Raw genomic sequence first — 13,051 nt, forward strand, 5'->3', positions numbered from 1 at the left:
TAACCAAAACCTGTCCAAAGGAAGATCAGCAAACTAGATAACATTGTGATGCATTGTGATAATTGTATATCACCCTCTGCAGGGGGCCTCTTTTAAAAGAAAAAGGTCAAATATCTATATACACCATCAACATAGACATAACCAGCTGAGGCTGAGGCTTCATCTAGTGGTGGCAACATTTACCTCCAGTCCTGACCAGAATTAGAAATCGGGACCATGGGAGGAGTAGCAGCTTCAACTACTTGCCGGGGGGCCACACAATGACAAGTGCGCGGCAGCCAGAGCGGGGACCTTCCTGGGGGTGGATGAGAGGCGGCCTACTACTGGTTCATCGCTAGTGGTCGGGATGAATCCTAGAAGGTGATTGGTCAGTGAGTGTTCCCTGTGCCTCCACTCTTCCTGTCGCTGATAGCTGGATGGATTGTGAGGGGAATGTTTATGTTCAGATGGAGGCGGCTGGCGGCGGGCCGGATAAATAGCCTACGCGGGCCGTAGTTTGGGGACCCATGTTTAATTTCCCCACGGCACACCTGACTATGTCTCACAGCACACTAGTGTGCTGCGGCACACTGGTTGAAAAACACTGATCTAGTTCACTAAATTCTTCTGTGCCCTAATTTGCTATTAAACTCATTTATTAAATTTATATTTTAATTACTATATTTTTAACAAATTCTAGATTTAAAGATTTCAGTTCTCTGGTGAAATTCATCTCTTTATTTTTATTAATCATTGTTCTTATCTGACAGTGGCAGGTCTGAATCACCTAAGGATCTGTTTCTGATCATTTTTTTCTCTTAGTTTTTAGTCATTTGGTCTTTTTTCTGGCATGCCTGGTAATTTTTAATTCAATTTTGGACATCTTGTATAAAATGTGTGAAGACTTAGAGGGTGAATTTGTAGCAGTTCTGGGTTGAGTATAGGTGGATCATTCTCTCTCATCGAAACCTGTTTCTAGTTTGCCGTCATTTCTAGGACATAAACTATTTATAAGGACTTTCTTGCCTGATGGACCCTGAATTCAAGTTTCTGTCTTTTTATCAAATCTCTGTAGCTTTGTACTTTCTTAGGAGTTGCTTTCTGCTTGATTTTTCTGAGTTTTATTTGGTGTGTGCACATTTAGTTGTTGGCAGATACCTTGAGGGAAAAATACACATGCTTGGTTTTTTCCCATCACCTTTAAAAAGCCATTTTTGTGTTCAACTCTTATGGGTTAGTCTGACATTAGTTATTCCATCAAAGCTTGAAAAGAAGAAGGCCATGATATACTCCTAAACATAAAAGTTATCCTAAATGGCAACTTTTATAAGTGTGTTAAAGGGAACATGCTCCCAAGAACACCGTCTGCCATCAAACGTTCTTTATTTCTACCAAAAGCACTGCTCTAAAAACCTTTAAAATTCTTGTATTTTTTAGTTTTTTCTTTATATTTTCTGCTTTCAATAATACTTTCCTTTTTATTTATTGAGATCTAATGACATAATTACTTTTCATTTTCTACTCTTGGTGTTTAAAGCGGGTTTTATGATTTGTTAAATGTTAAGTAAAGATTAAGCACTGATGAATAAGTTTCACCTAAAGGCATGAAGGTATATATTCGATTTAAAATTTTCTTTTCTGAAGGTACCTTTATGTATAAAGATATTTGTATTTCTTCACAAAAGAGAGTAACACTGATTCTTTTCTCTTTTCAGAAAATGGTGTAAATGGAACAGTAACTTCAAATGGAGCAGACTCTCCCCGTAATAGAAAAGAGAAATCTTCATAATGAATTATAGTCTAATTGGTTAATGTCCCCAAAGAAATCTGCTTTTTACTGTATCTTTCAGCACTAGAGGTTTTTTCTGTTCCTGAAAACGCAGTTTGTGCTCTTTTATCTCACTGTTTTACTGTTCCCTGCATTCTTTGAAGAGCACTTGAGGGGAGGATAATTACTATGAATGAGAAAAATGTTTTAGCTTAGACTAAGCTACTTGCCTTTAAAATAGTTTAGGGACCACCACCATGTTTTACTTTGTTTTTTGATCTTTGAACATTTTTCTAATGATTTGGAGAGAGAACTATTTACAAAAATCTACATATCAATAATACAATTTATTGCTCTCACTGATTTTTTATATTAGCAAGATGGCCTCTTCCAGCCAGGTCATATTTTTTAAGTTATCTTTCAGGGTAAAAAGAAAATAATATAAAGTTGGATGTCAAACTTTAATATGTTTTCAGTGTTCTCTAATTTCTAGGAATTTTTGTAGTCTTGTTACACTAGGGAAAAAAGATTTGTAAACTCGCCAAAATAATTGTGTGCTTTATTTTATAGTTAGTGGTTATTAGTGTTACATCCCATTTTTTAAAAAAAAAAAACAAAAGCATACTATTGGTTACAGTGTGGAAGTTTATTGCCATATTTCTTGAATCAAAATATCTTATATTAACATAAAAGTACTTGTGAAGTAAAATGTTTCTTATGCATTTTCAACACTTGTAAACAGGAAATCAGAAAATTAAATATTTCCTATAAAGAAGAAAATCTTGATGTAGCCCTTTTTTGATATGTTTATTACTAGTGATCTTAATGGGGCTTATCATAAGTTCGATATGCACAGCATCTTAGAAAAACATTGTTCAGCCTGCAAACTCTTTTAAAAAATAATGCGTACGTGATTTATATCTATAAAAAGATGTCAGGTAATTATATTTGGAAAACATTTAATGCACTAACTTTAAAGAAATTGAAAATTCAGGTGGATAAATAGTTTTAAAAAAAGACAGTGCTTTATGTTATGTTGGTGTAACTATGGCTTTGGTCCCATCTTTAATTGAGAAGCATTTATCTGTAAAAAACATATTTTTGGATAAAATATATATATATATATTTGTATCTCTACAGAAAGGCTCTAAAAACATTAGAGTAAAATATTGGTTCTCTTTTCTATAATTATCCTTTAAAGTCCTTATAGCTATATTTGGTGTTTGTTGTCATTACAGTACATATACTGCTCCTTTCAGTGTATTTTGGTCACCAGCTCATCTTCGTGCTGTCTGAGTGTAAAAGGTGCCGGCCTGTTAGGTCTGCACTGTAATCAGTTGCCATGCTGCTAGAAAAAGTCGTGCTTTCTGTTTCCAGCTGTTTACCTACTTCCTAGAAAAAGTAGTGGCTCTCTGTAGCATCATGCAGTTTGAGTGTAACCAAATTTTTGCCATTAAAAACTGGCATTATATTGAACCATTCATTGAGAAATCAATTACAATAAAAATTTTTACTTTTACAAGCTGTATGTTTTCTTCATTGTTAGCAAGTTTGTCTTGTTTTATTATGGTTTGTATTTTGGTTTTGGTTTTCTTTTTTTGATAGAGAGGAAGGGGGAAGAGAGGGGAGAGGGGAAGGGAAAGAGAGAAGCATCAACTCGTTTTTCCATTTAGTTATGCCACCGATTTGCCCTAACCAGGGCTTGAACCTGCTGCCTCGGGTCTAGCCTGTGATCCTGGTATCAAACTGGCAACCCCAGGATCAAACTAGTGACCCTCATCACTCCAGGATAATACTGTATCCACTGAACCACAAGCCAAGATGTTAACAACTTTTTAGAAGACAAACTTTTTTTTTTTTTACAGAGACAGAGAGAGAGTGTCAGAGAGAGGTATAGATAGGGACAGACAGACAGGAACGAAGAGATGAGAAGCATCAATCATCAGTTTTGTTGTGGTACTTCAGTTGTTCATTGATTGTTTTCTCATATGTGCCTTGACCGGGGGGGGGGGGGGGGGGGGGGGGCGAGTAACCCCTTGCTCAAGCCAGCGACCTTGGGTCCAAGCTGGTGAGCTTTGCTCAAACCAGATGAGCCCACACTCAAGCTGGCAACCTCGGGGTCTCGAACCTGGGTCCTCTGCATCCCAGTCTGATACTCTATCCACTGCGCCACCACCTGGTTAGACTAAAATACAAACTTCTAAAATGTACCATGTTTCAGAGTACACTCTTGATAAACATTTAGAAGAGCCTTTCCCAAAAGTGTGTTCTATAACATGACTAGGGGCTACTGAGGGGAAAGTGGTTCATAACCAAATAAATTTGGGGACTATTAATGGGTTAAACAAACTTAAAGGTTTCTTTACTACCAGACTGTTCATTCAATCCTTTGCATACAAACGTGTGTCCTGATGCACCAAGAATGTTGGCAGTAAAGATAAAATATGCAGTTTTCTGCCTGGCCTGTGGTGGCACAGGGGATAAAGCATCAACCTGAAATGCTGAGGTCACCGGTTCAAAACCCTGAGCTTGCCCAGTTGAGGCACATACGGTCAATCAATCAATGAACAACTAAAGTGCAGCTCAGAGGTTGCTAGTTCAATCCCTGATTAGGGCATATAGAGGAACAGATTGATGTTCCTGTCTCAAATCAATTTTTTTTAAAAAATGAAAAACTAAAATGATGCAACTATGAGTTAATACTTATTCTACCACCCCCTCTCTGTAAAATCAATAAATAAAAATTTTAGCAATATATATGCAGTTTTCCAACTCATTTAATTGAAGAAACTTCTTTCTGTGCAATTACACAGCACTTGTGTTCTACAGCATATGCTATGGGTTTAAGGGAAGAAAAAAAACCCTTGACATTCAGTTAAAACTAGAATATGCAACACTAAAATATGCAAGTGTAATTGTACATTACAACCCCTAGACTTCCTTCTCCCAAATGTTCTGAGCGAAGTCCGTCTCTGTCGGCCTCCAGATCCACAGAGGCTGTCTCTGTCACGTGGCCTCAGTCAAACATTAAAGCCTGACGGGAAGCATCAGGGTAGGACCATGACCCCGACAGCTGTCAGACTCATTGAATAACCTTGAACTATGTGCTTTGCCTTTCTAGGGCAGGGGTCCCCAAACTTTTTACACGGGGGGCCAGTTCACTGTCCCTCAGACCGTTGGAGGGCCGGACTATAAAAAAACTATGAACAAATCCCTATGCACACTGCACATATCATTTTAAAGTAAAAAAAAAAAAAAAAAAAAAAAACAGGAACAAATACAATATTTAAAATAAAGAACAAGTAAATTCAAATCAACAAACTGACCAGTATTTCAGTGGGAACTATGCTCCTCTCACTGACCACCAATGAAAGAGGTGCTCCTTCCGGAAGTGTGGTGGGGGCCGGATAAATGGCCTCAGAGGGCCGCATGCAGCCTGCGGGCCGTAGTTTGGGGACCCCTATTCTAGGGTTTAGTCTTCCCTCTGCAAAAGGCCTTGCCTGCATTTTAGAATATGGTGTGAGTGGAACAAACGAATTAACTACATTTACTGAAATTAAGTAATCTTCCACAGTTCTTAAATTCAAAACTAAGCCTGGAGCAAAGGTTGTGTCGATGAGGAAAGGGGAGAGAAATACTATTTTGCGCAATTATTGTTAGAATAGCTGACTACACCCTGTATCTCCAAGGTGTTGCCAAAAGTCCTCGGCTGAAAACTACTGCCTGCCTACACATGAACAATAACAAATTTTTAAAAAGGTTTTATTTATTGATTTTACAAAGGGGGATGGTGAAGAGAAGTAGTTGCTTCACATTGATTGTTCATTGGTTGCTTGTCAAATGTACCTTGAGCGGGCAAGCCCAGGGTTTCGAATTGGCAACCTCAGTGCTCCAAGTCGGCGCTCTCATCTCTTGCACCCCCACAGGTCAGGCAATGTAACAGAAACGTAAAGAAATGACAATGATATTGATCACCTGCTTGCAAGGGGGTGGGGGGAGATATATTCGGTGGGACACTTGAATCTATGTAAACACAAAATCATAAATAAAAAACAAAATAGAAATGAAATACTGAAAAAAAAAGTAACTGGGGAATATTCTAGATAATACACATTTTTTCCCCAAAGTCCGCCCTAGCAAACTTTGCTAGGTGATTCATTTCAGGATCATCTCCTATAAAACCAACACAGTAATCAAAGTAGACATTACCAAGTATTAGGATGAAGAATTAAAGACTAGGAGTCCAGGACCTGAAGGGAGTGCGTGGGGGTCAACAGCCCAGTTCACTAGGATGAAATGAGAAGCAAGAGGTCAAACTCAGAAGAACTGGGCTTTGTTAATGTGGTTACTGAACACTTTAAAATTTATGGGCTATTTATAGAAGGTAACACACCCCCAAGGCTCCGCTCTACCTAGTGAAAACAGCAAGGCCCAATAATGGAAGGACGTACCCGTCCTGTGTTTACCTATGCATATGCTTTACAAAAAGCTGTACTAATATCTATTTCACACATTGACCAGCTTTATCCAGTACCATATGGGTAAAAGCTAGCCCAATTTGTCCAGCTTAACTAGTTTTAGTGAAAAGATTAATGTATTTGCTTAAAGCTAAAATCAAACATTTGGGGTGTCCTGAAAACAAGCAAATCAAAAAAAAATTTGGAGGCTTTGGTCTAATTCATGACTATTAGTAACTTTAAGTTGGCCAAAGGGGAAACAAAAGTTTTGAAGATCTTGCCCTGGCCGGTTGGCTCAGCGGTAGAGCGTCGGCCTAGCGTGCGGAGGACCCGGGTTCGATTCTCGGCCAGGGCACATAGGAGAAGCGCCCATTTGCTTCTCCACCCCTCCGCCGCGCTTTCCTCTCTGTCTCTCTCTTCCCCTCCCGCAGCCAAGGCTCCACTGGAGCAAAGATGGCCCGGGCACTGGGGATGGCTCTGTGGCCTCTGCCCCAGGCGCTAGAGTGGCTCTGGTCGCAACATGGCGACGCCCAGGATGGGCAGAGCATCGCCCCCTGGTGGGCAGAGCGTCGCCCCATGGTGGGCGTGCCGGGTGGATCCCGGTCGGGCGCATGCGGGAGTCTGTCTGACTGTCTCTCCCTGTTTCCAGCTTCAGAAAAACGCAAAAAAAAAAAAAAAAAAAAAAAAAAGTTTTGAAGATCTTAACTTCAACCAATTCAAGTGATAAGTAACCTTGTTGAATTTCAATTAATATTAATAAACCCTGCCCAGGTAGCTCAGGTGGTTAGAGCATCATCCTGATGTAGCAGGGTTGTGGGTTCAATCCCCAATCGGCACGTACAAGAATCAACCAATGAATACATAAACAAGTGGAACAACAAATCAATGTTTCTATCTCTCAATCATTAAATTAAAATTTTTTAATATTAATAGGTACACACACAATGGTAAGACTAGCATACAGAGTTCAAATCCCAACTCCTTCATTAATTAGCTCTGTGTAAGGTAATGTTTATGCCTCAATTTCCTGAGAAAAGTGTTAGTACCTTCCACACAAGGTAGTTCTGAGAACTGAGGCAGTGCACCTTAAGTTGTACATTACTCCATGCCTGATGATTATTAAATGTTAATCGTTAGCTCATAAGGTTGTGACAAACAGCACAGGGGATGGCTAATGGTGAGTATTTAATAATTATAGTTGTTGCTTTTTCTTCATAAGATTCCACGTAGAAGATTCTTCAGCAGTCATGCTCTCCAAGGCAAGCACAGTGATCTATAGATACCACACTGGAGCAGGTGGACCAATGAAGTGGCATGAGATGTCCAAGCCAACATTACTGCCATTTAATCGTTGGAAGACTTGGTCAGCATGCTCACATAGCACTGAAGTTACAAATCAAATATCTAAGTCGGAACTGAGTCATATACACTTGAAAAAAGCAAATAGTATGTTTAGTTTCTAAAGAATGATAGTTTAAAAATCACATACCTTTGGCTTATGAAACCATAGTTTCATTTAGATTATGTGTACAATTTTTAGCTGCTTAGAGTTGCCGTACCTTCTAAGGGGAAGAATCTAACTCCATCAGGTAAATGGGGATATTCACCTGGGACAGGAAAAGGGTGTATTACAAAATAACATTTATCAAGAAATTTGAACCAATCCCATAAAATGTGCTAGAAATGACCATTCTGCGGGTGGTCCGGGAGGCCTGGATGTGCTAGTGTACATGCAACATATGCGTAAGTGTGGATAATGCACGGAACAGACTGAAATCTGAAGGCTCAGACTGTCACTCATTTGTATACTTGCTGATTGACTTCTGGATGACTTCCTTTTTCCTTCATCAAATATGAGAAACTAATGAAGTTCCTATGAGAACAATTATAGATTAATTTTTCAAAAATGCAATTTTACCAAACTTATTTAGGTTACTAGTGATCTGACCAATTAAGAGTGGTCTTTTTTTCTTTCTTGCTGATTTCATTCACAACAAACAAAACTGTAAGACACAAATTATGTGTAACTTAGGTCATAAGGGGAAAGTGTCTAGACCGTATATACTAAGTGTATGAAAAAAATGAAAAATCAAGTGTGGCCTGACCTGTGGTGGCTCAGTGGATAAAGTGTCAACTTGGAATGCTGAGGTCGCTGGTTGGATACCCTGCCCAGTCAAGGCACCTACGACAAGCAATCAGCGGACAAAGTGAAGCAGTTAGGAGTTGAAATGTCTCTCTCATTCCCCCAACCCTCTCTGTAAAAATCAATAAATAAAGTCTTAAAAATAATCAGCCAATGAAAAATCAAGTGTGGTTGTTAAAATGTGAACTAAATTCTCTAGGATTGCAATAGAAAACTACTTGGAATATCTTAGAAGCTTGGTGATTGGCCTAATAATACACATAGAAAGCTTTGAAAAATTCAAAATATGCAAGGCCAGGTTCAACTTGATCTTCAAAGAGAACTTCCATAACTGCACAATTATTGTTCACGATGAAGAGGAAGCTCCAATTCAAACCTGGAAGTCATTTCTCTGCTGATATTAGGGTATGGGGGGGTCAAGCTTGTCTCAATGCAGAAACAATGGTACAGAGAAATAAGATGAGGTAACCATTTAGCAAAAAACAAATCTTTTTGAGGAAAAATACTCCACAGTGATTTCCATTGAAATTATAAAACATATTTCTAAACGCTGGTCATTCTACAGAAAGCTCAAGCTCATTTCATTTATTCTTTTATAGCATTTTAATTGTGCACAGCCTGTGGTTTGGAGGGTTTTGTTTTTAATGAGCACTAACACAAAGAATTTTAAAAGCAGAGCTATCTTGCAGGACATAGCTTCAGGTGTAAGTAATCACTGCTTTATCTTCTTGTTTTGCTGGATTTTGATGAGTGCCAATATTCTAATTGCAAGCCAGTATCTCTTGTTTGGCAGGCAGTGCCAATCACCCGCTATTATATATTGATGTGGGGTAAGTGCCCGGTAGGGGCTGCAGCATATGCCACCCTAATTTTCCACGCATGCTCCATCCACGCTAGCGCACTCGTCTCCAGCAGTAAAAGCGGCTGTAGACACTGTACTCTTTAACCCAATCGCCCTTGAAACTTCTTTTTTTTTTTTAACCTAATGTCGCAAATTCTCTACTAGAGGAAACACTTTGGCTTGTGATTTTTTTTTTCACTATCTCAGTTATTTCTTTATGCAGGCTCTGAACGTCCATCTAAAATAGTACTCCCACATTTCACACCAAGGTCTAAAATTACAAAGAGAAGAGCTGCCATTACTACGACTGGATGTGACAGAATGGCAACGAGAGGGACCAGGTTCATCGTAGGTCTAGAACTGCATTCATTAATCTCAAAGTTTGGCTTTAAAAGTGTTAGAAATTTATTTTTTCTTGGTATTTTCTAACATGCCTAAAACACTGCAGTTATCAGTTAAGTACGGCATGTTATACTTAGTGATTCTCATTTTATAAAAGCTTAGTATACATATTAGTGGGTTCTTATCCTGCCTCCTTTACCTCTGCCCGTGTCTGCTCTTGAGACGGTCACTCACATCAGTTACAGAACCTGTGTCTGCCTTTTCCCTGCACTCAGCCAGGTCCCCATGTCAAGCATCCTGCATATGAAATGGAAGAAGTGGAGAAAGGATATTTGCATCTTTACATCCTGGTATAGCAAAAGACCAACCTTTCCTACCTCAGTCCCCAAAACACTTCCTCACAACTTATTCTTTATCCTCTACAATCGGTTTTTTTTTCCTGTAAGACAATAATACATACTTTAATGATTCTAAAATGCACCACCCCTACTTTAGCATCTCTGAAATAAGAATGGCTCTTTCAATCCATGGCCTGTGTAATTGGCAGCATTTTTCTTAGTGTACACAAAATAAGCATTTAGACAGAAGCTGGTAAATTCTTTGATTGTATGAAATGCTAGCATTTATTGAAGGCTTTCTCAGTCCCAATTATTGTATTATTTTAATTGTTTCCCCCCTCAGTTTTATTCTCCACAAGAACCCCGTGACAAGGCAGGGACCCTACTCAGCCCTGTTTCACAGGAACTGAATCTCAGAGGGATGAAATAACTTAGGAAGCGGCACAGCCAGGTTTTAAACACAGGTCTGTTGATGAAGCCCCGGTCCCCCTCTGTCCCACCGCACACCTCTCCTCCGCCCCAGCCTGCCTTCAGAGGATCATTTAATCTGATCTGCAGTGTTCTTTCTCCCAAGGAGTGTTGCCAAGGTAAGTTTATCTCTAATTGTAGAATATTAATCATTGACAGTAAAATAGTTTACAAAGCATTACATTTATTCAATAAACACTAAGAGACTCTTCCTGGATATTATGGGGATCCAGAAATTCCTAGAGCACAGTCTGTCTCCAAGGGCTCAGTCTAGTGGGAGAGACAGACATCCCAGACAATAATTAACAATGGGGATAGCTCTAGAGCAGGGTAAGTGCCAGGTACTTCAGATATAAGGTGTCTCGGGTATAAGGCTGAACTTGAACTGGACACTGGAGGCTGAGAGAGGGCTTCCCTCAAGGGCATGACCTTGAAATTGAGTGTTGAATCGTGAGACTTTGCTTGGGGGCTTCATGCACAGGTCTAAATGATGACTGCCTGAGTGACTCAGTTGATCGATCGGTGAAGGAAGGAATCAACTGTGGCTTCATAGACACCAAGCCCATAACCCGGGGACATGGTGTACAAGGAGCAGTCAGTGAAAGACAAAACTTTGAAGGAGGCTGAGAGGGAAAGGGAAGAGGTGAAGAGATGCTGGAGGTCATGCAAACCAAGCAGAAGGCCACCAAGGAGGAAATACTCAACAGTGTCGGAAGCTGCAAAGGAGGAAAAATAAAGACGGACAGCTCATCAGATTTGTCTCTTAGGAAGGCTTTGGGGACCTCAGTAAGAAGAGCAATGGGTGTCACCAAGGGGCTCCCTATGCCTCACTTGCTTAGGGACCTACGGCCAGAAGACCCTGGTGGGATCTTGTGCAGCCTGACTCCCAGGTGGACAGCAGGTACTGGACCCTCCCAGGGCCAGGAAGAGACTGTGAGCACACTGACCACCACCCAAACCCAGCCTGGAAATGTGCAGGTGAGGGTGGCAGGGTGTTGAGACACTGCCCCCGGTGCCCCCTCACTGAGAGCCTTCCAGGGGGCTGGCCCTGCACAGAGGATGGCAGCCCAGGGTCCCGGCAGCCAGAGGAGCTGCCCCCGGGCAAACATTTGCCACCTTCATCATGCCCTTGGCTGAGACTTTAAGGGCTAGTATTACTTCTTATTACCTTGTGACCACAGGTAACTTTTTGTGAGACCTATGACTGACGTTACAAGCTATAGGACCTGCCTAAGAACATGTCCACAGGCAGGGAAAAAAGGAGCCCCCAGAGTGTGTTGAAGGGACAATGAAATAAAATTAAGTTGCTTTATGATTTCACCCCATCAAACCCAATTCATTGAATCAAAAGGTTACAAGCAAAAATCAGCAGAGGAAAACAACAAAAAAAAGAAATGGTTATGAGTGGTGTGGTTGTGGCGGGGCTGTCACTAATGCTCCAGCTCCAAACATGGTGGCCAGACATAGAAAATGCAGGGAAGGACAGCACAGGCAGGATCCACCCTCACCAGACTTAACGTGTGAAGACGAGTGACATATACAAAAATCTGACGATGGTAAGCGCTATCAAGGGGGAAGGTCCTGTGTGAGAAATTTACCTGTTAGCTGAGAAGCTCAGAATGAGTAGCACTAGAACAGAAGGGTGTGAGGGTTGTTAGAATGGCCCACTCAAGACAAAGATGCCATGGGGAGAAGGGGGTGACAGGCAGGGCAGGGTCTCCAGGACATTTATGCCAGGCCCAGGGAATTGCAGGTCCAGTGAGCTTTCCTTGGCACCAGAATATCTAATACCTCCTCCACCCCTCAGTTTCCATGGAGACATGTGGCCTGCAGGTGTATCCTGGGCCAGGTATAGCGAAGGAGTATATTCACCTGTCTGTGCCCCCTGGCTTTCCCAGCAACTCATTCTGCTGTGAAGACGCTGGTGAAAGTCAAATTTCCCGGGACACTCTTCAGCAATAGCTGTGAATCTGATGGGTAAAGTGCCTGCTTATTTCCTAGCATATGTATTAATATTACTTGATTATTTCCTTCCCCTTCCCGGCATTCATCGAGCACTGTTGAATGAGACCTGCTGGTTAGTAAGGGATAAGATCACCCACTGAATAGTTCTGTGTGCCTGAGGGAATGCGTCTCCACTGAGAGGCAAAGGGAGACGGCAACTAGCTTGGAGGGAGAAACATTGGTGATTTCAAATTTTCAAGCTCTGATTTAAGTCAGAACAAACGCTACACACAGTCAAGGGAAGGGGGTCTTCTCTCTGATTCTCCAGGAATTAGTTGAAAGGCTTCCACTTGGGAAGCAATTCACAGCCCCATCATGGTTTAAGTCAGTGCTCCTCAAACTGCCATCCACGGGCCAGATTCTGTTCCATTCTGCGAAGTGTTTGTAACCCGGTCAGCAGTGAGATAAGTACGGCAGCAGAGGAAGCATTTAGAACTCTTATGGCAATTTGACATAATAGTTTTGTCTGTTGAACCTAAAAAAAAAAATGAGCTTGTGATTTGTTTGCTATTGGAGGGTTTTTTCATTGATGTCTTCTAGTAGTTTATCTTATTATTATTATTTTAAATGTCGGTATATGATGTATTTAACAGAATCAGTCCTTCCCCACAGTTGTTCAGAGACTGATTGTTCTGAGCCACTAAGGGGGCCTCAAAGGCACTCCACGCAAAAGCACAGGCTGTGAAACCCGACAGTCCCCGAAAGATTCAG

At 40.9% G+C, this 13,051-nt stretch overlaps 1 protein-coding gene across 2 annotated transcripts in view; it reads left to right on the forward strand.

Moving 5' to 3' along the window:
• Positions 1-3,269, forward strand: part of TRAM1 (translocation associated membrane protein 1) — a 29,237-nt gene extending 25,968 nt beyond the window's left edge. For both annotated transcript variants that reach the window (XM_066378910.1, XM_066378911.1), the window contains exon 11: positions 1,695-3,269. In XM_066378910.1, coding sequence (XP_066235007.1) covers positions 1,695-1,768 — 74 coding nt within the window. In that variant the 3' untranslated portion in view covers positions 1,769-3,269. The remainder of the gene's footprint in view (positions 1-1,694) is intronic.
• Positions 3,270-13,051: the final 9,782 nt, after the last annotated feature.

Source organism: Saccopteryx leptura, chromosome 3 (genome assembly GCF_036850995.1).
Source record: "Saccopteryx leptura isolate mSacLep1 chromosome 3, mSacLep1_pri_phased_curated, whole genome shotgun sequence".
Taxonomy (NCBI): Eukaryota; Metazoa; Chordata; class Mammalia; order Chiroptera; family Emballonuridae; genus Saccopteryx; species Saccopteryx leptura.